This window comes from Cervus elaphus, chromosome 10, assembly GCF_910594005.1.
Source record: "Cervus elaphus chromosome 10, mCerEla1.1, whole genome shotgun sequence".
Lineage (NCBI taxonomy): Eukaryota > Metazoa > Chordata > Mammalia > Artiodactyla > Cervidae > Cervus > Cervus elaphus.
In genome coordinates this window covers 15088919-15114873 of record NC_057824.1, presented here as the reverse complement: position 1 = coordinate 15114873, position 25955 = coordinate 15088919, and the positions used below count along the sequence as shown (strand labels likewise).

Genomic DNA, 25955 nt, shown 5'->3' with positions numbered 1-25955 from the left:
GAGGTACACAGATGCCCGAGTTCTCTGGGGGGGGCGGGAGGTGCTGAGCCCAGGTCTCCAGGGCCAGCTGTGTCTGAAGACACCCCTGTGGGGAGCACAATGCCGGCCGGCCACAGCTCCCGGGAGCCCAGTGGCCACGGGCACAGCAGCTTCACTCACAGGGCCGGTGCACGGGGGAGGCTGTCTCTGGGCCCTGACCCCTGGCCGCCAGCGCACTGTCCTGAGGCCTGCAGGCTGCTCGCTGCCCAGGGCAGGCTCCTCTCTCTGCGGTGTGGGCCCTGCTCTGGGCTTCTCACAGGGACAAGGCATGCACCCCTTCAACTCCAGCCTCGTTGCCACGTCCGAGGCTTTTGCAAGAAGCAGCAGAGGTGGTTCTGGAAGCAGGCTCGTCGTGTAAGTGCTTCTAGTAAATCCCTGTAGGATTCCCCACAACAGCCCCATCGCTTTGTGCCCAGACCTGAGTCTCACTGAAGCTCCTGCCTGGGCTCCTCCTGCTGGGTGGCTGGGAGACCCCCTGCCTGTCCCAGAGAGGTAAGTGTGTCCACAGGCCAGGCTCCTGCCCTGTTCTGGGAGAGCAGGGCGGGATCGCAGACCCGAGACGCACTTGGAGGCTGTGCTGGACGCCCACCACACCTGGTTGGCCAGTTTGGGTGCTGGACACCCACCCCCCCAGACGCCCTTCCCACCGATTCAGCAGAGACACAGGCACATATAGGGCTTTCCCGATGGTGCAAAACCAGTGTTTATTCTGATTTCTTCCTGAGGTGCCCAGGGCCCTCAGGCTGCGTGCTCTTGTCTGGTCACGGCGGGGCCCCACAGCACCAGGGAGTCTGGGGCGAACAAGGCACAGAGGTGACACCAGCTGGGGTGGGGGACGTCCCAGCACCAGGAAGGAGGGGCCGGCCGCTGGCCACAGTCAGGGCTGCAGGGACCCCCGAGGGACAAGGAGCCCTGGTGTGTATCCAGGGAGCACGTGGAGCCAGGTAAATGCCGGGCCAGGTCCTCAGGGCACTCAGCTCCACACAGCACATCCTCCTCCCAGGCCCCTTCCTCGTGGCCCTGTCATGGGCTGTCCAGGTAACTCACCACAACCACGTGGGGGTCTGCAGTGGCCTACCACCCCGAGGAGCCGTGACCCCGGGAAACAGTGTGGAGAAGGCGAGGCTCAGACAGAAGGGGGAGGGGACTTAGGCGGCCATGTCTCCGGCCAGGCGTGGAGGGGCAAGGGTGAACTGCTGTCGGCCCGGGCCCTGCCCAGGGAAACCCCGAGGGGCTCAGACGGGGGGCTGAGTGAGGACCTGAGTATCCCTGGGATGGCAGGACCCGTGCAGAGGGTGGCCAGGTCAGGAGTTAGCACATAGACTGAGTCAGTGATTGACCGACATCCCGGGACGTGTGACTGCAGCAGCCTCCTCCTTCTGGGCTCTGTCGGCCTCTCTAGGCCTCGCTCCGGTACCGCAGACGGGAGAGCCGGTCCCGGACGGCCTGGTCGCTCTCGGGGCCACCCTCGGCCAGGCGGACCACCCTGCCGCCCAGGACGAGGTCCTGCACCTTTTGTTTGGTCACGGAGACCAGGCCGGGCGGGTTGGGGCTGGCTGGGCCCGTCAGGAGGACGCAGGCAGCGTGGCGGCCCAGCTCCAGCAGAACCACTGCGGGGACACGGCAGTCAGGGTGGGGGGCTGGCCGGCGTGGGCCTCCTGCAGCTGGCAGGCCCAGGCCCACAGGGGGCGCACTCACCCTGGAAGGCGACGATGGGGGCAGAGACGCTGTCAAGCTCCAGCAGGACACTGGGCAGCGTGGGGTGGAGCATGTACAGGCGGCGCCCAGTGGCTCCGGGCTCCTGTGTGAGCGCGGGGTGGAGGGTGAGGCCAATGCTCACGACCAAGGCCTCGCCCGGAGCTGTGTCCGCCTGGGTCCTGGGAAACGCCAGCGCCAGCTCTGCACACACCTCCTGCCCCCCTTCCCCGCCTGACCCTCCTCGGGGTCTTCCGGCTGCTGCCCAGCCATGCCCATGCTCCCAGCCCCCGCTCATCTCTGCCGGCCCCAGGGGGCTTTTGTCTCCTTGCACACCCCCAACCATGGGGCCTGCCCCGCACTGTCAGCCAGGACCCAAGACTCTACCGTCTGGTTGGAGCCAGTCGTCTTGTGGACACCCCAGAAGAAAAAGGCGGAGCGGTGGTCTGCGGTGGGAAGACTGGCGGACGGCGGGTCCCCAGGTAGGCCCGGAAGGGCCTGGCTCCACAGGAGGGCCCCGGAGCCGAGGTCCAGGAGCAGCACCTGTGGGGGGTGGAGGACAGGTTGCAGCCCTGGGGGGGGCTTGCGGGGCCCTGGTCCCACTCCCAGCTGCGAGTAGAGCTGAGGCTGAAGGAGGTGCCGCTGACCTGTCTGTCGGAGCCAGTCCCGTTCTCAACAAGCACAGCTGGGGTGTTGGGTTTGTAGTGGCCGAGGACGGGTTTTCTGGAAGGAGAGCAGAGAGGGGGCTCATGCAGGGCCTCTGTGAGCAGGTGCCCGGGGTAGGGGCATGCCAGCAAGAAGGGGCTGCTGTAACCAGGGGGGGTCTCAGCCCCCCAGCAGGGTGACACCAGGTGACAGGCAGTGGCGTTGTCCCCAGGTCTCCACAGGGGGACAGGCTGGGGGGCCCGGCTCCCTGCAGAAGGACCCCATACCTCAGGACCTGGGTTGTCCCGAAGGTCCACCTGGGCGTCAGATCCTGCCCATCCAGCAGCATGCAGGCCTCGGCACTCACGAGAAGCAGGTCATCGCCCGCCTTCCCCGGCACGTTCATCAGGTAGCGGATGGCCCCTGAGCTGCAGGGGTGGGAGAGGTGGGACAGGATGCTCCACGTTCTCTCCCCCAACTCCCCAGTATGTCTGTGGGGCTCCCAGGGTTCAGCCTCATGTTTCTTGCTTCTCCAGTTTCAGGATAACAAGAGACCCTCGCTGGATGCAGGGACCAGCGAGCCCGAGGGGACACATCTTCTCCCAGTTTTTATTCCGTTTCTATGAGCCAGGTTTCTGAGTTTGAGCCCAGGGTGACCCTAGAGCCCTGGCACATGGCCTGTGCCCCCCAAGGCTCCTCACTCCCCCCACCTGTGCACAAGCAGCCTGTGCGATGTGGCGCTGAGCATGTCCTCCCAGAGGGGGTCGCTCTTGAGTGAGCTGTCCCTCCCGCTGACCTTCTCGTACAGGCCCTTCACGGAGCGGCTGCAGAGGGCAGTGCCTGGGAACACAGAAAAGCCTGGTCCCCTCTCAGCGGGCGAGACCCTCGCATCCCTGGAGGCACAGCCAGCCCCACACCCGCCTCCACCCGGGTGCCAGCAGGCCCGTGGAGGAGGCAGTCCTGGGGCTGCGGATGCCACATACCGCAGGGGACGAGGACGTAGTGAGCCCCCGCCCTGGTGACGTGGAGGATGGAGCCGCTGGTTCCTTCCACACCCAGACTGTCCGGGGGGCTGACCTGCTGCCCGGTGCCCCCCGAGTAGATGTAGCCGTTGACCTGTGCGGCATAAGTGGAGGAGACGGGGCTCAGACCGACCGCCGGCAGGGCGCCTGGGGCGGGGCTGACAAGGCTGGGGGACGCAGGGCGCCTGCGCCGTTCCCAGAGCTGCGCGTGCGGCTCTGGTGGGGAGCGCTCTCCCTGCCAGTCTCGGGAGCCCAGACGAGGCCCGATGGGGAGGCCGCACAGCTGGGATGGGGCAGTACCTGGTTCTCCTCCTGGACGAGGACCAGCAGGTCCGGGGCCCCATCGGCATCGAGGTCGGGCACGCGGAGCAGAGGGCTGAGGATGGACGCGTTTCCCCCGAAGCTGCTGGGCTGGCTCCACAGGGTCTTCCCTGAAACAGAACACAGGACCTGAGCGCTGTGTGCGTGGCCACTGGGTGGCCCACAGGCACGGTCAACAGTGTCCTTCTGGCGGCAGGCCCCTCCTTTGCCTGCACTGTGTTTGCAGGTTGGCTGATGTGGACACCCCCCTCACAGCTGGGCAGGGCCTGGCTCACCCCTGCTCTCGGGGGTCACACATGTGCACGCACCAGGCAAGAATGAAGGTGCAGGCTGGGGGGGGCCCGGGTACAACCTGCCCACGTCCGTATTTAGACGTGTTCTTAGAACGTTTCCTCTATTTTCCTGCCTGTCCTTAAAACCACAGCTTATAAAGCAAGTGCCACCTTGAACTACCCTAGCGTCAAGGCGCAGGATTCCTCAGGGCCTTGGAAAGGGACCTGGGCCTGTTGTCTTTAAGGCGCGTACGTGCCTTGGGGCTGGAGCTGGACCGGCGCACACCCTACTCCCCCTGGACCTGGCCTGGCACCTGCACCTGCCCCGCGAGTGGGCAGCAGCTGGCTCCCCCAGCCCCAGATGCCTGCAGCCGCACTGGAGGGGAGCACAACGGAGTGTGACTCCTCACGGCCCCCAAGCCCGTGCCTTTCCTCCTGTCTAGACTCACCGCCCCTGGGAGGGTGAGCTGGCCCCTAAGGAGCATGCAGCCCTGAGACCTCAAGCCCAGGGGCCCGCTGCAGGGAGCAGCCCACCTGTGAGTGTGTCCACAGCGACGAGAGGGCCGGGCCTGCCAAGGACAATGCAGGCAGAGGGCGCCGCGCTGCCCCTGGGCTGCAGGACGCCACACTCCACGAAGGCCCCGTCCTGGGCCACAGGCCTCTCCCAGAGGATGCTGCCGTTGGCCCCGGACACAGCGGCCACGAAGGTGCAGGGGCAGGAAAAGCCTGGAGGGAGGGCAGCCGCTGGCTGCAGCGTGACCCCAGGCTTCGGCCCCGAGCCCCTGGGGTCAGACGGGGAGGGGGCGATGTGGGCGTGTCCAGGACTTCCACCAGCTGCCTCCCCCAAACCCCTCCTCCTCTGCCTGCAGGGACCCCTCCTCCTCCTCCTGCAGGGAGCACTCAGCTTTGGGATAAAAACAAAATGTACCTTCATCAGCACAGGAGAGGCTGGAATTGCCGCGGCTGCTGTTGGTGTTTTTATAAAGAAAGAGAATATCCTGGATCTTGTCCTTGTTCACATCTTCTGTGGCCAGAAAGTCATAGGCGACTGGAAAGGAAACACCAGCCACGTTCCCAGGCCAGGCCTGGCGCTCCCTGTTCTGTGCCATGGGGCTGGAGCTGGGTGCCTCCGCGCACGGAGGGAAGCAGGGCAGTGCCGCCTCCACAGGCTGGCGACCCCACGCCCTCCAGAGGGGGCATCAGGTGCTAAGGACACCTGGGCAGAACCTTCTACTCAGGGCCGAGGCCCGCCCTAACCAGCCTGGGATCTGGAGTCCACAGTCACAGGGGCTACCCCTCCCTCCATTCAAGGACTCAGAAGACAAACTACCTGCTTTAAAGTCAGACATCTAAAAGAATGAAATGCGGCCCTTACCTCACCCTGGATACAAAAATTTTCTCAAAATGGATCAAAGACCTAAACTGAAGAGCCAGAACTATAAAACTCTTAGAGAAAGAAACATGGGGCAAACCAACAAAAGAAATAGCACAGGCGACAAAAGGGAAGAACAGGTAAATTGGACCTGATCAGGGGACCCTGTTGGGAGAGGGAAAAGAAGAGCCACAGAAGAGGATGAAGCGTCTGCAAACTGTGCATCTGATGAGGAGGATCCAGACTGTACAACAACAAAAACAACTGAATTTAAAAATAGGCAAAAGACTGGAAAAGATGTTACTCCTAAGAAGATGTACAAATAGTTCATAAACTCACAGAAAGACACTCAACATCACTAGTAATAAGGGAAACGCAGATCAAAACCGTGATGAGACACCATCTCCTACTTGTTAGGACAGCGATTATTAAAATAAAAGAAAACCAGAGTTTCTGGCCCAGAGCCCTTGTCCTTTGCTCCTGGGGATGTAAACTGCAGCAGCTGCTGTGGAAAACAGCCCAGCAGTTTCTCAGAAAGTTAACACAGAATTAGCCTGGGCTCCGGCACTTCCATTCTTTGGGTGCACAGCCAACATAACTGAAAGCAGGGACTCAAGTGGTCACTTGTACAGGAACGTTCACAGCTGCATTATTTACAAAAGCCCAAACGTGGAAATAGGCTAGGTGTCCATGGGCCGAAGAACAAACAAAATGTGATCCGGCCACGAGACAGATTGCTATTCACCCATAAAAAAGGAGCGAGATTCTGCATCAGGCTGCAGCATGGATGAACCTCGAGTGGAGACAGCCAGTCACACAGAGACAGCTCCAGTCACACAGAGACAGCTCCAGTCACAAAAAGACACCTCCAGTCACACAGAGACAGCTCCAGTCACACAGAGACACCTCCAGTCACACAGAGACACCTCCAGTCACAAAAAGACACCTCCAGTCACACAGAGACAGCTCCAGTCACACAGAGACACCTCCAGTCACAAAAAGACAGCTCCAGTCACACAGAGACAGCTCCAGTCACACAGAGACACCTCCAGTCACAAAAAGACAGCTCCAGTCACACAGAGACACCTCCAGTCACACAGAGACAGCTCCAGTCACAAAAAGACAGCTCCAGTCACACAGAGACACCTCCAGTCAGAGACAGCTCCAGTCACAGAGACACCTCCAGTCACACAGAGACAGCTCCAGTCACACAGAGACACCTCCAGTCAGAGACAGCTCCAGTCACAGAGACACCTCCAGTCACACAGAGACAGCTCCAGTCACACAGAGACACCTCCAGTCACACAGAGACACCTCCAGTCACAAAAAGACAGCTCCAGTCACACAGAGACACCTCCAGTCACACAGAGACAGCTCCAGTCACACAGAGACAGCTCCAGTCACAAAAAGACACCTCCAGTCACACAGAGACAGCTCCAGTCACACAGAGACAGCTCCAGTCACACAGAGACAGCTCCAGTCACACAGAGACAGCTCCAGTCACACAGAGACACCTCCAGTCACACAGAGACAGCTCCAGTCACAAAAAGACACCTCCAGTCACACAGAGACAGCTCCAGTCACACAGAGACAGCTCCAGTCACAAAAAGACAGCTCCAGTCACACAGAGACACCTCCAGTCACACAGAGACAGCTCCAGTCACACAGAGACAGCTCCAGTCACAAAAAGACAGCTCCAGTCACACAGAGACACCTCCAGTCAGAGACAGCTCCAGTCACGTGAGGGTCTGAGCACAGGCCCCCCCAGAGACGGAGCAGAACAGAGGGCGGGAGGGCTTGGGCGGGAAGGCGGGTGTAGAGTCGCCCTGTATTGGCCACGGAACTTCCGAGGTGACAAGTTTTGAAAAAAATTGATGATGGTCACGTGGTCTTCTGAACAAATGCCACTCAGTTGTTTACTCTAAAATGGCAAATTTTTTTGGTGATATGCATTTTACCACAAAAATAAAATTGAATACAAGACACAAGACTTTCAGAATTAAGTGGTGAAGAGCTTGGCAAATAAACCCTATCCTCCAAAAATAACAGTAAAATGAGACAGAATTGTGAAGAGCTCCCATTTCAGGACCCTGGGAGCACACTGAAGGCACACGTTATTGGAGAAGCACTGATTTAAGACACAGAACTGGAGCACTGGGCTGCCCACCCTCCGTCAGCCGGGGACCACACGGGGTAAGTTGAGAAAGCAGCAGCTTCCTGCCAGAGAGACTGAAAATTCGAGTGCCCTCTGGGCAGGCGGGGTGGGGGTGCCGGCAACTTCAGAATGGATCACAGACCTCAATGGCAGAGCGAGAACTATAACGGGAAAAACTGGAGAAAATCTTCATGGCCTTAACTTAGGCAAAGAGTTCTTAGACACCAAAAGCATAATCCACACTAAAAAAATGGATACATTTGATCTCCTCAAAATTTAAAACTTTCATGCTTCAGTAGACACCCTAAAGAGAATGAAAAGACAAGCCCCAGATGAGTCACACATATTCACACATCATATATGTGATGGAAGACTTGTACCTGGAAAATATTAATATAAAAAACTTAACAATTTTTGGTTGACATATATTTGATTAACAATGTTGTGTTAATAATAAGACAATCATATTTTTAAGTGAGCGGAAAATATGAATAGACGCTCACCACAGAAGGTATAAGACCAGCCAGTAATTCACATGAACACTGCTAGTCACCAGGGAAACTCGAACCACACTGAGATACCACTTCACACCCACTAGGAAGGCCACATGGCAAAGACCACGACGAGTGTCGGCTGGTGGGGACATGAAATGAGGCCTGGGAGGGACCGGAGTCAAACCAGACTTAGTGTGAGGTTCAACAACCCTGTTCCTGCCGGTCTTCCCAAGAAAAACAGGACATGTCCACACAAGGGTTTGTACACAAATGTTCACAGCAGTGTTACTCATGAAAGTCAGGAACTTAAACGATGCAAATGGTCACTAGCTGGTCAGTGGATGAAGACTCCATCCACACAAAGGAACACGTGAGCACATGGATGAACTCATGTGAGAGAAGCAAAGATGCGTCTTACAGGATTTCATTCATGTGAAATGTCCAGGACTGGCAAGTGCATGCAGACAGGAGCTGGTGGTGGGGACAGGCCATGGCGAGGAGCCAGGTAGGAATGAGGGGACGGTCTCAATGCTGGATGCAGAGACAGCTGCCCAGGTGCTCAGGCCTTAAACTGACTAAAAGTCACTGAGTCACACACTCAACACAGGTGGATATTATGATACATGAATTATTTCTCAGTAAACCTGACAAAAACCAACATAGAAGCACATGTTACTCCTCGTTGTCAAAATTAAGCACCAAATTCTGAACAGAACCGACTGTAAATGGGGCTCATGGAAGAAATTTCCCTTATTCCACCAGAAAGTGAAAGCGAAAAGTCACTCAGTCGTGTCCAACTCTTTGTGACCTCACAGCCAATACAGTCCAGGGAATTCTCCAGGCCAGAATACTGGAGTGGGTAGCCTTTCCCTTCTCCAGGGGATTTTCCCAACCCAGGAATCGAACCTGGGTCTCCTGCACTGCAGGCAGATTCTTTACCAGCTGAGCCACCAGGGAAGCCCAAGAATACTGGAGTGGGTAGCCTATCCCTTCTCCAGCAGATCTTCCCAACCCAGGAATTGAACTGGGGTCTCCTGCACTTCAGGCAGATTCTTTACCAACTGAGCTATGAGGGAAGCTCAGGAGGCTGGCGGCAGACCCGCAGCCTGGTTCTCACCTTTGGGATGGCCTTCTCTGCATCTATTCTGCCAGGTGCTCTCTTGTACTAGTATCTTTCAAGTAACCAAATGGGCCCTTTCTTTTCCGGACCCCACCCACCATCCGGAGGGCACTCCCGTTTCCGAGACTCCAGGGCACCCGGGGTCCCTTGGCGCCCCCGCCGCCCACACCTGCCGCGTTGTAATCGATCCTCCACACCCCCTGCGACGCCGGCCGGTCTGGACACGGGATGATGAAGGAGACCACGAACACCACGAGGAGGCAGGTGAACAGGGAGAGGAAGAAGGCCGCGGTCCGGCAGCGTGAGAGGCGGGTCTGCGGGGCTGGAGTCCCGCGGGGCTCCTTTCCTGCCGGGCCCCCTGTGTTCTCCGGCACCTTCCTGTTCTCGCTCTTCAGGGGGTGGATCTCGGCCTCCAAGTCCTTGCCGTCCGTCATCGTGTGCACATCCCTGAGTTCACCTCCCGGCCACTGTGGTGGCGACAGAAGGAGAGGCGGTCAGCAGCTGGTGTGGCCGTGGCCCATCAGCCAGGACAGGCAACAGAGAGCATCACGGCTCCTCTGGAGAAGGGCTCTGAACCGGGAGGCCGTGGTCTCAGAGGCAGTAGGCACCACGGCTCCCGCCCGCTGACCCGGGCAGGCCAGCCAGGCGAGACTACAGCAAAGCACATGTTAAACATTAACCACGAACTGAGGCACCTCTGACGGGCCTCCCGCCTGCCCCGAGAGAGGGCCAGACCCCAGGGAGGGGCTGCGCTTACTCACGGTGTCACCTGGGCGTTGGGTGAGACCTGCCTGCTGAGCCTGCGTTCGTCCCTGCGAAAGGGAACAGTGTGTTCAGGAGGCTGAGGCTCAGAGTGGTAAAGGCCCGAGGAGCGCACGTACAGCTTCTGACACACAGCGCAGCAAGCTCATTGTTGCTGGAGACGAGGGTGGGGACCACCTCCCTCCTTCCTACCCCCTCGCCAAGTGCACTACGTGTGGGCAGGAAGGGAACCTGGGGAGGCTGGCTCGGAAAACACGGTGGAAAACCCTTCTGAAGAGGTGAACCTCTGACAGCTGCAAAGCACCACCACCAAGCCCCGAGCTCTTCGTTGTGTGAGAAGGAAACACATTGCTGTTGTTTTAGTTTGTGGCCCTGCCTCTTGGCACGTGGGATCTCAGTTCCCCTGCCAGGGATAGAACCCGAGCCCCCTGCAGTGGAGATAAACCGCTGGACCACTAGGGAAGTCCCACACTTCTGTCTTGTGCAAGACCAGGTATTTGTTATTTTGATCCTTTTTAAACAGCCAAACCAGGGTCCTAACGGACATAGATCACATTGAGAGGACGCAGGGGATCACAGGATCTGAGTGGGTGAAATCCTCATCTACCTGAGAGGAAGGCCCTGCTGGAGGTTAAAAACAGGACGGTGGGATGGGCTCCCATGGGGTGGGTCAGGGAAGCGGGAAGAGGCCACAGAGTGCCGATTCCCTGTGTAAACTTTTTACTTTCTCCCTTTAACGGCTTTTCTCTATTTATATAATAAAAACCTGTATATACACCCACTAGAGCGGCTTTAGTAATAAAGTGAAAAAATGTAAGAGTGGAGGAGGAGGTGGGGACCCTGGGTAAACAGTCGTGTGCGACTGGGGGCCGCGCATCACGGCAGCTGCTGTGGAGGCAGCCTGGCGGCGGTCTGGCCCAGCGGCACCATTCCTGGGCGTCCCCCCAGGAGACCCAGAGCACCAGCACGCAGACACTCAGAGCCTCATTGTCAGAACAACCCCAGTGTGTCTACAGGCGGTGGGTAAGCAGCACGGGTCTGCCCACGTGACGGAGTATTACAAATCTGTGAACACTCACTCGGTGAGACCATGGAGACACAGGTCACACACTGAACGGCTTCATTTATACACAATGTCCAGAACAGGCAGCTCCTGAAGCAGAAAGTAGGTGAGTGGGTGCCAGGGGCGGGGGAAGCGACTGCTAACGGGTGTTGCTTTGTCCTGTGATGTAATGATGGCTGCCGACCTCACATGTGTACTAAATGTCACTGATAGTAAGGTCCATGTTACGCGTACATTACCACAGCTTAAAAATCAGATGTCTGTGCCTTCTCAATGTTGAGACAGGAGTTTTCACATTGTGAAAAGGTGAGCCTGTCAAGGAAATGAGCCGGACACAGGAAATGGAGCAAGGCTTGTGACCAGGGCCTCCTCGCAGCCCAGCATCTGACTGCAGGGGGGGTGGACCGCCAGGAGAGAGGGTCCGGGAAGTCGGCTCACAGGCAGGTCGTCATCACTGGGCATTTCGAACAGGCGCCCTCGTGCTGGTAGGTTTACCTCGTTTGCCAAGTGGTGGGCATTTTCAGCCCGCTTTGGTATCTGGAGCAGCAGCACAGCTGCGGAAGTCAGGGTGGGGGTGCTGTGCCCCCTACCCCCCGGCCGTGGGGACTTGGGATGCGGCCCCCTCTCGAGCTCTGTGTCCCCGACCCTGTGGGCAGTTCTCGTCAAGCGTATTTAACCCAGAAAAAGTGAGTTGACTCAAGGAAAGTATTAAATGAGACTGAGCACAATGCTGTCCAGCGGGCGCGGCACAGGAATGGTGTGGGGCCTGCAGAGGGTGGGGACGTGCAGGCCTGGCTGCTGGGAACCTGCCGTATTACAAGCTGAAATCTGCCTCCCGTGACCAGCTCCCGGTCCAGATTCTGTGCTGTGGAGTCACATCTAATCCCTCCCTTACACGTAAGCCTTCCCAGCATCTAAAGACCATTAATCACAAACCGTGCTCAGGAGGCTACCGCCTGCCCCCAGAGCTGCGGCCCATGACGGGTGCGGGCCCTCTGGTGTCCCGTCCAAGGTGACTGTCCGACCTTGCCACGCCACCCAAGGGTCCTGTTTGCCAAAATATCTCAGCTAATGTTGGTAGAAAGAGAATTTGTTGGAAAGAGGTTGCTGTTTGCATGGTTCAGTGGCTAACTCATGCAGACAGTGCCAGAATGGAGGGGTGCTGGACAGCCAAACTCAGAAATCGGCGGGCACCGGGGACCCGAGGTGGCCGGGGCGCGGTGGGCTCACAGCCAGCGGCGGTCAGTGCTGGCGCCAGGCTCTGCCTCGGGCTCTCTCAGTGGGACGCCCCTGGGGCAAGCTGTGGTGACACCCCTCCAGTTGTCCATCCGCTGTGGACCACCCACCCCCTGGGCCGGCCCCGTTTCCAGCCCTGCACCCTCCCCCTAGGGCCCCGGAGGACAGCGTTTTGATACTGGGGCCAGTAATAAACCACGCTGGAATGTGAAATACGGAGCTCTACCTTGCAGCGTCTTCAAGAGCCGTTTTGGCTCCTGTGAGGTAGCGGTGTGCCAGGGCAGGCCAGGGGTGTCTCTGGCCGGAGCAGCACTGGCCCGAGGCTCTGCTGCCTGTCGCCTTAGGGGCCAGAATGCGCACACTGCTCCCTGAGTCAAGAGCTCACTCTAGTTACTCTGAATAACTTTTTTCCTTCTAATCATTAACAGAGTTCCAAGATACTTTGTAATAAACAGGTGAAGGATACTGTGCTCCTTCTTGGGGAAGGTTTGTGTTCTTAGAAGAGAAACCTTACCAAGTAACAAGACTTGATTCACCTGGAAACAAACTGGTTGCACAGAGGGCATGCTCTGCCCATTCTCAGACTCCTCCTCCTCCCTGGGTCGTTACAGGCCAGGCAGGGCTCTCAGGTCGGGTGGGGGGGTCCACACGCCCACGGCGCTGCCGGCCGCCCCCGTCCTCAGACGCACGGACAAGGGGGCACGTGTGGAGGCTGGCGGCCCAGGGAGGCAGGTCTGCGGCACGGTGCCTCCGACATCACGCTGGACGACACCACAGGCCGGGGCCAGCCCTGCGAGCTTTCTGTAACATCTCGTGAGCCTATAATTAGTTCCAAGTACACAGCTTAAAAAATAATAAAGAAGGGGGGTCAGAGCTCCCCCAGTGCTGGCGCCACCCTGGAGCTGCCTGATCTCGAAGCTTCTGCTCCAGAGTCAGAGAACTGTTTGTGCTTTGTTCTGCTTGTTCTTGGCAGAACATCAACCACAGTGGAGATTCTGCAAAGACCTCTGAGAACAGCCAACCTCCACCCTGCCTATTTCAAACCAATCACCACCTTTCTGCAGGCCCCCCATGGCAATCACTTCCCTCCCCACCGTGGGGAGAACGTCCCTCTGGTTCTCTGCTGCTCATGTACAGTGAGTCCCCAAAGAAGACAGCACAGGTGCCTGAGGTCACGAAGGGCCTGCCCGGGCAAGAGGGGAGCCTGTGAGGGCGTGGCGAGGCTCCAGGGTCCCCAAAGCCGGGGGCACACCTGGACCTGGCCTAGCAGATGCAGAGTAAAGTGCCCAAAGTCTCCCCGGAGCCGGATCAGTCAACCCCAGGCTTTTTTCCAGTCTGTTTCAGATCGCAGCTGCTCTGGTTCAATTCCACACAAAGAGGGAATAAGAGAAACTTAACAGGTCTTTCGCCTCTAATACTGCAATGAAGCCTCTGCAACCCTAACCCCAGAACGAAGCCCAAATCCAGGTGTGTTGATTAGCCCCTCACCTGCCAACACAGGAAAGACACACAGCCCCCCGTCGACGGGCTCTCAGTTAACGGGCCCACTGGAAAGACAGGCCAGCCTGGGCACGGAATGCATATTTTCTACATCAGCAAAACTCAACATGGGAGCCTTGTGTACGCATCCACATCAGCATCAGGGCAACAGATGCTGAATGAAAGCACAGCCCACGCTGGGCACACGGACACTGAGGGAATGAAGCTGCTTTCACCTCAAACGGGGCTTCCCTGATGGCTCAGCTGGTAAAGAATCTGCCTGCAATGCAGGAGATCCCGGTTCAATTCCTGGGTCGGGAAGATCCGCTGGAAAAGGGATAGCCTACCCATTCCAGTATTCTTGGGGTTCCCTGGTGGCTCAGTTGGTAAAGAATCCACCTGCAATGCGGGAGACCTGGGTTGGGAAGATTCTGGAGAAGGTAAAGGCTACCCACTCCAGTATTCTGGCCTGGAGAATCCCATGGACTGTATGGCATAGTCCATGGGGTCGCAAAGAGTCAGACGTGGCTGAGTGACTTTCACTTTCACCTTAAATAACAGCTGTTAGGATACAACAGAGGAAGAAAAGATAATAAAGGGCAAGGCCCTGAGGCTCAGTGATTTGAATCCTGACCTCATTTGCACCACTGTCCTTTTCTGTCATTTCTAAGCAGCTCTGGGACTTAACAACAGAAATCAAGCTGATTCACAGGATTTTCAGTCACTGGGTTTTTTTTCTCCTGACGCGTCTGAGCTTCCCAAATAACTACAAAAGTAAACCAATAGAAAAAAGAAATGAAGGGAAAGTGAGAGGTAAGAAAGAAAATGCAAGAGATGCTATCTGTCAAGGTAAAAGGTATGAGTCTAAGAATCACCTGCTTGAGATAAACACGCAATTGTTGTGTGAGGCTTTTCAAAGCCACCCCCCCCCCACTGCCCCCAGCACTAAGGAGCCTCACCCAGCTCCCCTGGGTGTGTCTGCTCGAGGCCAAACCTGCGCTCCCGCCCAGCGGGGAAGGACAGAACACCCAGCAAGAGTTAACATTTGGAGGGGCAAGAAGATGCAGTATGTGGAGAAAAGAAATAACTCCTTTTCCTCCAGGAGTTCTTTCTCTGAGAAGAGTTTACTGAGTCAGAGACAAGAGAAAAGTAAAAAACAAAAAAGCCTCACCTTAACTTTGTTTGATGGATATTGAAAGCGCAAACAGTCTAACAAGGCAGAGGGAGAATTGCCCCAACAAAGACCTGACAGTTCTACAGGGATTACGAAAGCAGGGGTTTAACTTCTTAAACTAAAATTTGGTAACTTTTTTTTGGAGAGATCATTTTAGAGGATTTTAATAAGAAACGTGTCCCCTAACCCCACCCCCTGCCCAATTTCAAAATGTTCAAATTTACAGCATTCCTTTCTTTTTGGTTGTGCAGAGAAGATTGTGGGATCTTAGTTCCCCAACCAGGGATCAAACCCATGTGCCCTGCACTGCAAGACAGATTCTTAGCCACTGGGCCAGCAGGGGAGTCCCCACAGCATTCTTTTAAAGGAATTTTCAGACTATGAATCAAAGAGGTCAGATGTTGAAAATTAAGCACTTCAAACAGAAAGGCTGTTTGCATATTTTAAAAAATTGGCTTAAAGTAAGTAAAATTTTTGTTTAAACTTCATGCCTTCAAGTCTTAACTCTGGTTTTAGCTGAGAATTTTGAGAACATGGAACCACAGTCTGCTCTGTGAGGGAAGAAGGAAGGAGGCACCCACTGGTATTTGCCCAGAAGCCCTGGTGGAGACACAGACCACCTCCCTCCATTCATGCAGGAATAGCTGCTTCTATTACTTGATCATACTAGGGTGGCAGCATCACAAAGCAGATATTATTTTAATCAAAGGTAACTGCGAATTAGAAAACATGAAAAACATGTAGGGAACACTCAGGAAAAACCCTGATTATAGATTAACCTCACTCTTTTAGCTTCACCAGTTAGTGAGAGAAACCAAAAGGATTTTGTCACTGTTTAAACCATGAAAAGGTTTAATCAAGGACTGACCATGTCCAGCGAGACTCTTTAAGGTGCGGGTGAGGAAGGAGAAGACTTCTCTTCGTGGGGAGCTCTCCCCCTAACTCACACTCAGCAGGTTATATTTCAAAGGGACAGGAATCATACAGGACAGAACACACAGCATCTGATCGTGTGTCCGCTGGGCACACTGCCTTTGCTCACTTGGCCGTGCTGTGACCTGGCCAGTAAGGGGGCTGGTTTTCAAGTCTTCTGCTGGGCTGGGTCCCCTGCCAGGAGGCCCTTGCAATCCTCTGAGCCTCGGCCGGACCGTGTCAAACCTCAGGAAGTTCTGTGTGAGCCCCACGGACCGGGCAGGCCACCTTCCACTGGAGAACTCGGCCATTTTCTTTCAAAGCGCCCATGATACTCCTCCCACAGCCGCTGACCGAGAGCTATTTTAGGGCAGGCAGACACTGGATAAGTGTCAGTTACATGGGGAGGAAGCTTCACTCAAGAGCTTGTTTTGGTGCTCAACCTCCTGACCTGTAATCATGAACCTACCTGACAGCATAAGCGCCCCAGCGCTTGTCCCCAAAGCCAGCTACGACATACACAAGCGGCCTAGGAATGTCTTTACATCAGGACTGCTCTGACAGCATTCAGCCAGAGGCATGCATGTGAGAGACGCCCACAGAACCCAACTGGGCAAACTGGGTTTTCAGCTGAGCAAAGCAGAAGTCAGACAATGCCCACTTCAGTGTTCAGTTGTTTACAGCTGAACAACTACTTCCTCTTGTCACTAAGCAAATAATCTCAAGACAAAGAAGACGCCCTTCATCATCTTTCAAATGAGGTCAAATTTTAAGGTTGTTCATGGTTCCCGGATAAAGACGAGTGTTTCCTGGGCAGGTCAGCGCTTAGGGGCCAGACCTCAGCACAATCCCTTTCCTTCACAAGACTCAAGACCTCACCTGTCAGAGCAGGTGAGGGTGGCTGGAACACTGCCTAAGAGTGAGCTAAGGAGGACTAGCCACCTGCACTTCAGACGAGTGACTATTACACAGAAGAAGGTTTTGCAGATTTATCCATAAAATCACATGGAAGAAGCCTTTCTCCTGAGTTTTAAGGCAGATTTAATTTCCTCTGATTCCCCCACAAACCAGTGTTTCTTCTTGTCCTCACATTAGGGAAGGCAGAGCTTTTAAGAAGATAAAGAATAACTCTTTATTTGATCACCTTTCATCAATCCCATAAGTTGGTCTTCACTTGAATTTACTTTTTAAAAGCTCCAGCACACAGATATTCGTGAACACAGAGAGCACTAGCCCCGTCCTTCCACTCACCCACTTCAGTGATTCTAAGAGAGCCAACCATTTCCGTCTACAGACCAACACTCTTCTCCACCATGCCCCACCTCCAGTTTTTAAAAAAGTTGCTCCAATTTTGGAGACATGCCATTTGATCTCTCAACATCTGCTTCCTGGTTATTCATTTAGGAATCAGTGTTCTTCTTCTTCTTTTTGGACACCATATCCAAATTCCATGAAGGATTTAACACAGTGAGAAAGGGAACTAAATTCACTAAGTTTGTGGGTTTTATAAAGACTGATTTTGAGTGAGGTATCCAGCACATTTTGAAACAACCAACAAACCCTGCAGATTCTGACTTACCTCTTCAATTAGCTTCTCCTACCAACAGCAACTACTTCAGCTCATACTTTCATAACTTCTCACTTGGATGTCTGTAGCCCTCTCAAATCTTGATTTAAAAAAAAGACAAAAAAGAACCTGCCTTCATGCTGCAAGAGACATCTTTCTAAAACATCTCCTGATTATGTCATTCCCCTGCTTGAAACTCTTGACCAACCCTTCACAATTTGCCTGCAGGTCTTTTCACCACCTGGCTCTTGCCAACCTGTACACCGAGCATCTGCTCCCTCAGTCCTAAGGCCTTAAATGCCCACTCAAACCAGACCACCCCCTCCACTGCTCCTTATTCACTGAACCACTGGTGAGACCTGCCCCGAATGGCAGAAACTTCAGAGGGTATCCCTTCTTTGTGGCCTTTGTTTTCCCAGGATAGAGCATAGTGCATGGCATAAAATAAACACACACGTTCACCTGTCAATAAGTGTCCAATTCTTCCTATGCTCTGCTTGTAAACTTTTCTTGGAAGAGTAATTCATACATGCATTTTTTGTTGTTGTTGTTTTTCTTTTTGTGGGCTTTTTCATAAATGCATTTATTCACAGTTTATTTTGAAATATACACTGTGCAGGAGCAGGCGACTTTTAAAACCTGGTTTGAAATATACGGCATGTATCAGATGCCGGGGTCAGTTTGACTACCTGACATCTATTCCTTCTCTCTATAAGAGCACCTGGATTTTCTCTGGGTCAATGCACTTTTCCACAAGCTGATTGTGGTTCTGGTAACTCTGAGGAGAGCTCCTTGTCTAGGGTTAGCTAACTAATCAGTTAGCTATCAGGGGTAAGGATCCAACTGGAATTACAGAGAAGAGGCACTCTTCCCACAGGAGTGGTTTTAAAATAAGTTCACAAGCTCTTTGATGTGCCTTCCTTCAAGGTGAAGTCTTTGAGGACCATGCTGGCAGTCCAGTGGTTAAGAATTTGCCTTTCAATGCAGGAGACGTGGATTCGACCCCTGGCAGGGGAACTAAGATCCCACATGCTGGAAAGCAACTAAGCCCGAATGCCACAACAAAGACACAGCACAGCCAATAAGTAAATAAATAAATGCCTACCATGCCCCTTAAAACTTCCTTGAAACACTTTCCTTCCCATTATGACTACCCAGAACCAGCCAAAATTCTGCTTAGACCTGGGCTTCCTAGATATGTTAGAGACCCACCAGATACATTCTAGGCACATCCAATATACCTTGGTCGTATCTTTTTTTTTTTTTTTTGGTCGTATCATTTTCAAAAAAAAATAAAAAGATGAAGTCTTTCGTCCTTGGTGATGCTAGCAGATAGAATGTGGCAGGAGAACCAGCAAAATTGCAAAACAAGTTCATAAAGGTGTGGTGGCTTCGCCATCCTCTCCTCTCTGACGTCCTGCTCTGAGGCAAGGAGGACGTTGGCCCTGTGCAAAAGCCCCCCAAGCTAGGATATTAGGACTCCAACCAACAGCCCAAGAAGGCACCGAGGTCTTGAGTGAGCATGCTATCCTGGAGTCAGAACCTCCAGTCCCAATCAAGACATTAGAGGACTGTGGCCCCAGCCAGTATCTTGGTTGCAACCCCATGAGAGTCCTTGAACCATAATCACCTAAGTCACTCCTGAATTCCTGACTCACAGAAACTGATAATAAATGTTTGATGTTTTAATCCATTAAACTTTGGGCTGATTTGTTACAGAGCAGCAGATAACTAATACAAGCAGGTAGGACAGAGTCAGGAACCTGAGAAGAAAGCCAACATATAAACAGATTAAAGAGTTATGTGAGAAGGTGGTGGTACTAGTGAGACCCCATGTGCCATCATCAGATCCTGATGGTCTCATTTAAGCTGCTGGCCCCATCTGTTTCTTGTCCCCTGGACATTCCTAAATGAAAGGCTCCTAAATGAAAGGCAGTGGAATCCCTCCAGAGATTGAACTAGTTTTAATAGATGTTTGACACTCGAAGCCGAAAGCACTAGAACCAGTGCAACAGGGGCTCAGAGAACCGGTAAAATGCCCAAGCAAATCTCCACTTGGTTGCTAACAGGGCCATTTTCATTTCACCCTTTCCTGATCCTAATGTAGCTAACTTATTGTACTTACTATCTGTATCTTCCCATAATGAATTGAAGCTCCTTGAGAACAGGAATTCCTTGATGAGTGCTAAATCCTCAGCACAGAGAACCGTGCCTCACCGCCGCCCCCCCCCGCCCCGCCCCCCGGCACTTTTTTGGTTCCCTTGAGCTGCAGTAACTGCAGGCTCACAGTCAAAGTGCAAGAGAGGAGGGGAGAGGTCTGGGTGAGGCTCAGGACATCAGCAGCCTGAGTGAGTGAGTCGCTCAGTCGTGTCCTACTCTCTGCTCATGGACTGTAGCCTGCCAGGCTCCTCTGTCCATGGAATTCTCCAGACAATCAGCAGCCTAGGAGGAGGCAAGCCCATGGCACAAGCTCCTCGGCTGAAATTACAGGGTTGCAAGGATTTCCCTGTCAGTTCCCAGGCAGTCAGTTCCCAGGGGAGCTGGAAGTCTCACAGACGACAGCGTTCTTCCTCCTTTTCAACTCTGCCTTGCTTTTGCTTAGAAGACAGGCTGCAGAAAGCGATCACCCCATAGATGAGTAACCGTCAGCTGAGCTTTGGTTACCGGGCCGGTCGTCTGACAGGCGCTGTCCTAGTAACAGGACGTGGATCTCTGACCGTGGCTAGCGGCAGCTCACAGACATCCTGTCTTAGCACATTTTAAAATTACTCCCAGGCAACCCATGAAGCAATGGCTGGCTCGCCTCCCGAGCAGCTAACCGAGAGGTGGGAGTTAATCCTGTCCTGGGGGGAAAGCGCGGCTGAACTGAAGCCCGGGCTGCGGGAGTCGGATCTGCTCCGAGCGCCTCCACCTACGGGGCGGCGCGGACCCCAATGCCGGGCGGTGGGCGCGAGCACGATCGGGCCCTGGGGGCTGGGGTCTCCCGGGACCCCGCGGTGGCGCGGACACAAGCTGCCGGCAGGGAGGAGGCGGACCGCGCGAGCTCCGCGGCGCGCACGCGCGAGGAGGACGAAGACGGGCTACTCACCTGTCGCCGCGCCCTCGCGAGGCTGCCGGAGCTGCTGCCGCGCCGCCGCAGGCCGCTCGGGCCCGCCTCTGGCGTCACTTCCGGTCGGGTGGGGCGAGCGAGGCGGAAGCGCCCCAGGTCCGGCCCCGCCTTGCGGGCCGCACGGTTGCCGAGCAACGCGCACGGTGGTGCGGGTCCGCCTAGCTAGTTGTATTTGGGGCTCCGGCTGCTCTGCTGCGGTTCCGCGGTTGTCGGCGCGTTGGAGCCTCTTTCGTAGGTTTTCCGTGCGTTGGCCGACGCTTCCTCTTTCGGAAGTGCCTGTTATGGTCATTGGTCCAGTTCTCTGCTCAGTGGGGTGTGTTTTCGTACTGTTTCCTAGCGCTCAGGAATGTTAAATTCTTGTCGGTTGCTTGTGTCGTTAAGTATCTCGTTTTGCGCCTTGTCTTTTCACTTTATGGATTTCTATTTCAATATAAAAGGTGACAGTCTCTTATGAGTACCTTCTTTGTCTTGTTTAGAGAATCCTTTCCTACCCCAAGTTACCCCCTCACATTTTAAAGTTTTGATTTTAACATTTAAGTCCTTAATTCAGTTTGGCATAGTTTTAGTATGGGCTAAGTAGGTAACTTCATTTTTTGCCCATTTGGATAACCAGCAGTCCTAGTGCCATTTATTGAATTAGTCCCTCTTTCCCCCAGCAGTGTACAATGGCACTTGCCATATTTTTTAAAAAAATCTATATATGCATGGGTTTCTGTTGGGTTTTTAATATTAAGCGTTAACTTTGTCCTAATGCTCACACGAGGTGTTGTGCATTAAATTAGGTTTTTTATTAATTACCCCACAGTAACAGTAACTATGAAACACCCTCCACAGGCCTCCCCTACACCCACCCAGCCCACTGAAAACTGATGGAAATTTGTCTTTTTTGAATGGCCAGATGCTGCGCAGTTGAGAGGTTCAGAAAAATCACTTCTATCAGTTCAGAGAGGGGATCTGGATCCCCTCCAGATTTGAGTCCTTTAGTATGTAGATGAATCTCTCTGGATCCAGGCAGCCCCAGGGTCCTAGGTCTAGACTTTTAAGACTCCTGGACTTCACTATCCTTGAAATGTAAACACCTGGATCAAGAAAACCAGCCTTTCTCCTCGGTACCTGGGCACCTAAGCCAGGCTGTAACTATTTGACCCTCTCAGAGAGATAAAGCAAGTTATTATACTTTTGAATCACAGTTCACAATCAATTAACTAGACAAATAACTACAGACCTAATTCTCCACCAGACTTCTCTGGTGGCTCAGACAGTAAAGAATCTGACTGCAATGCAGGAGACCCAGGTTCCATCTCTGGGTGTGGAGGATCCTCTGGAGAAGGGAATGGCAACCCACTCCAGTATTCTTGCCTGGAGAATCCCACAGACAGAGGAGCATGGCGGGCTAGAGTCCATGGGGTCCCAAAGAGTTGGACACGACTGAAGTGACTTAGCCTGGACGCAATTCTTTTAAGTATGTGAAGAGTCTCAGGGGACCAGGGCTTTTTTTGGAGCACGGGGAAATGGAGAGAAGTCTTATTTGCTCAGAGCTTCTTTCTGGGATCAGTATGTATTTTGGTGTGCTGGGGCCACATGATCACAGTTACAATAAAGAGAATAAAGAGTTAAGGATCAAAGGAGAAGAAAGAAATGATCTTTGTTCAGATGCTATGATTATATTCTGAGAAAGTTCAAATTTTTTTTGTTTTTTTAGACATTCTTTTAACAGGTTTGGGCTTCCCTGGTGGCTCAGAGGTTAAAGAATCTGCCTGCAATGCAGGAGACACAGGTTCAATCACTAGGTTGGGAAGATCCCCTGGGGAAGGCAATGGCTACCCACTCCAGTATTCTTGCCTGGAGAATCCCATGGACAGAGGAGCGTGGCGCGCTAGAGTCCATGGGGCCCCAAAGAGTTGGACACGACTGAGCGACTAATTTTTCTTTTTTAAAACAGGTTAGAAATGTTTTCTTCTATTCCTGAATTCCTAATATCATTGTGAAATAAAATTCATATTTTACAACAAGACAAGAAAAATTTAAACATGAAAAATTCTTGTCTGCCCTTTGGCCCCCTCTTTCCACATACTGTGCATTGTGTATCTGTGTTATACATGGACCAGCCTTCCCCTTCATGGAATACCTGTTCAACCATAAAAAGCAGCATTCTCCCAGCACCAGCAAGACAACTCCTTAAAAGATAACATTCTCTCTTGATCTTGTATAGGGCCACATGACCTGCCATGATGACACTTAGATCTAGTTACCATGTAAATTGTCAATAATATGTCATTGATGAACATCCCTCTGTCTCAAAAAACTTACATAACTCTTCCTTGACTTCTAACAGTTCTCAGAGTTTTCTGAGATGCTCTTCCTGGGCTATAATCCTCAAATTGACTTGAATAAAGTTTTTCATTTCTTTCTCAGGTCAATTGATTTATTCTTTGTCAACATCATCAATGTGCATTGAATTTTATTAACTTTTTTTTTCTGCATCTCTTAAGGTGATTATGTGGTTTTTCTTCTTTAATCTTTTTTTTTTTTTGTTCTTTTTTTTTTTTTCTTTAATCTTTTAAAGCAATAAATGCCATTAACTTTCTAAAGATAACTGATCCTTGTATTCTTAGATTAAACCAATCTGCTCATGGTCTATTACCCTTATACATGCTGCTACAGTTCACTTGCTGATACTGTTTAGAACGTTTGCCTCTATGTTAATGAGTGAGGTTGGATTATACCACACTTCATTTTACTATCCTTGTCTAGTTTTGTTATCAAGACTATTGGCCTCACAGAAAGAATTGGGCAGTGACCTTTTTATGTTTTTTGGAGAGGTTTGTGGATTGGAATGATCTGTTCCTTTAAAAAGTTGGGTTGAATTTGGCGTATCTGCCTGATTACAGGATGCAGCAGTGGGCCTGCCGGGAAGCTGAGAGGCTTGTGAAATACCCAGAGGCCAATATCATGGAATCCAATTGCTTCCACAACTGCAGCAAGATCCAGCCGCCAGAGGATGAAGACTGACTGGTTGCTGGAAGGGGTTTAAGAAACAACAGCTTCTCTACCCTGCTTACTATTCTGACCTCTTCTTAGAGCATCTAATTAAAAGGACTGAAAGTGTGTGTGTGGGGGGAAAGTTGAGTTGAAAACCAGTTTTTTCACCAGTATAAACTAGGTAGGCCTGATGCATTCTTTGAGGAAGAATTTTAAACTAAGATTTATTAATATCTTAATGCTGCATAAAATCCCACCGGAAGGGACAGAAGCAAACTGCAGATACTGAGGTGAAGTTCTGGGCAATGTTGAATAAAAAAGACAGCAACACAGATACACACAATACGAGAGCAGTGAGTTCAGTCTTACTTGGGATTTACTGAAAACAGTAGCCCTGAAGACAATAAGCTCTGAACTTCAGAACTGCTCCAAGGAAGTGTGTGAGGAGGTCAGTATATATTATATATATGATTTTGTTTTCATTTTTACATGTTCACCATTTTTTTTTCCTTTTTGCTCACCATTTCTTCAAACATCTTAGACTGTCTTTTGAGATAATTTTCTTTCTGAATGGCATCCTTTATACATTCCTTTAGTGCAGATCTAGATTTAGTGCTGTTTTAGCTTTAGTTCCCCAGAAAGCAGAGCTTGACAGCAAAGCTTTGATACTATTTTATTAAGGGCCTCATTCCCAGGGAATTAGGAATGGGAGGAAAGCAGTGAGGCATGGAAGGAGCAGAGCACAAATGAGTAGGTGTCACTGCCCCTACTCTGTGTCAGGCCATTGCCCCTTAGTAGTGCCCCTGGGCAATTGCTTTCCCAGAGGACTGTTCCTGGGCTCTAGGTAGCCAGTGGGTGCTGGAAGTGTTTATGGGAAAAGTCACAAATTTGTCTACTAAATTATACCTCCAGTTGGTCCAAGTTTGTTTCATCACATAGAATATAACTCCTCTGTGCTTCTGATGTGCATGCGTGTTCATGTCAGGCCTCAGTGACAAGTGAAGCCTCTTGGTGGGGCAAGAAGTGCAAATTCCGTGATGCGGTTACTGAGAGCAGTGGTGAGATGTTGGTACGGCTTCTCACCCTTGATTCCAAAGCCTTGGATGACTTGGCTATTGGGGACTGCAGTCAGAGGCTTCAAATATGACTACTGAAAAACCCCATCTTTATACACACAAGCCGGTCCTCCCATCAGAAGGTAGCATCTAGGACTTCCCTAGCGGTCCAGTGGTTAAGAATCACCTGCCAATGAAGTGGACAAGGGTTCAATACCTGATCTGGGAAGATTCCACATTCTGCAGGACAATTAAACCTATGCACCACTACTACTGAGCTCATGCTCCAGAGCTGCAATGAGCTGCAACCTCTGAAGCCCAAGCACCCTAGAGCCAGTGCTCTGCAGCAAGAGAAGCCACCACAATGAGAAGCCCACGTATCACAATTAGAGAGTGGTCTCTGCTCTCCGAAACTAGAGAAAGCCGGCATACAGCAACCAAGACCCAGTGCAGCTAAATAAAAAAAAAAGCATCTGTTTTTCCCTCTTCTTGAATCTGCATTGGCCTTTTGACTTGCTTTGACCAACAGATAATGGTAGAAAGAGAGTTCTGGGGGTCTGAGCCTTAAGAGGACTGATAGCTAGCTTCCACTCCTTCCCTGGGGGCAACCAGCTGCCGTAGCAATGTGGGCTAGACTTCAGAATGTTATGATCTCACATACAGAGATAGAAGCAGCTTGGAGCACCACAGTGGGGTTGGGCATGTCAATGCAGACTTCTTGGATTTTTGCTCGGTTTCATACAAGCAATTTTGTGAACCCAGCCAAACCACCCAGAGCAAGGAGCCCAGGGCCGGCTAATCCCTGCCTAAGCACCGCAGAAAAAGGAGAAATAATAAATCACTTTTGCTTTACACTGTTATGAAGTGACTTGCTATACAGAAATAAATACTTGACCTTCTTTACCGTAAAATGGATTTCTTGATGTAAGGCAACGCTGTTCACGATCCCGTGTCAGTTAGTCAGGCCTCCTGCAGGCCTTCGGGTGTGGGGACACTGCAGTCAGGACAAGCGTCGACAGGAGTTCCAATACACGTCTGTCTGGAGACACGGACAGTTCCAGTGGTAGGAGTTACGGTTCCCTACTGTCTGCTGTACGCATGTGTCGGAGGTTCACTATCAGTCTTGGAAGTGGCCAGACCACTGTGAACTCAGGGACTACAGCAAGTAGCGGTCACAGAACCCAATTCCACGCTCAATTTAACTTTCACAAAAGTCATTTGGTCAGGCACCATTTTCACAGGTGTAAAAAAATAGTCTTAAAGTAGCTAAATGATATTCACAGGTTCACGACTAGCAAGAAAACACGGAATTTATTTTCCTGTTTGGGACTGTCTAAATTTATTTCCCTTTATTGCTGTTTCGCCTAGGTGGAGCTCGGAGGTTTCAGGCTCCGGAATCAGGGAGGGAATTAGCCCCGCCCCCTGAGCAGCTTGCTTGCGTACCTTGCGCAACGGAACGTCAGGCCCGCCTTCAGACCACA

At 52.5% G+C, this 25955-nt stretch overlaps 1 protein-coding gene across 5 annotated transcripts; it reads right to left on the bottom strand.

The window, feature by feature from the left end:
• Positions 1-712: 712 nt before the first annotated feature.
• FAM234A (family with sequence similarity 234 member A) lies at positions 713-20549 on the bottom strand. 5 transcript variants are annotated; one of them, XM_043915699.1, is made up of 13 exons: positions 20417-20497; positions 9897-9947; positions 9305-9602; positions 4923-5042; positions 4529-4720; positions 3702-3832; positions 3363-3495; positions 3090-3219; positions 2667-2807; positions 2382-2457; positions 2122-2277; positions 1738-1840; positions 713-1649 (listed from the first exon to the last, which is right to left on the bottom strand). In XM_043915699.1, the coding sequence occupies exons 3-13, from the start codon at positions 9567-9569 to the stop codon at positions 1438-1440; spliced, it is 1659 nt and encodes a 552-aa protein (XP_043771634.1). In that variant the 5' UTR covers positions 9570-9602; positions 9897-9947; positions 20417-20497; the 3' UTR covers positions 713-1437. The 5 variants fall into 5 exon arrangements, with proteins under 5 accessions (XP_043771634.1, XP_043771632.1, XP_043771633.1 ...); XM_043915697.1 differs by having other exon boundaries at positions 9893-9947; positions 20417-20487; XM_043915698.1 differs by lacking the exon at positions 9897-9947 and having other exon boundaries at positions 20417-20549.
• Between the last annotated feature and the right edge of the window lie 5406 nt (positions 20550-25955).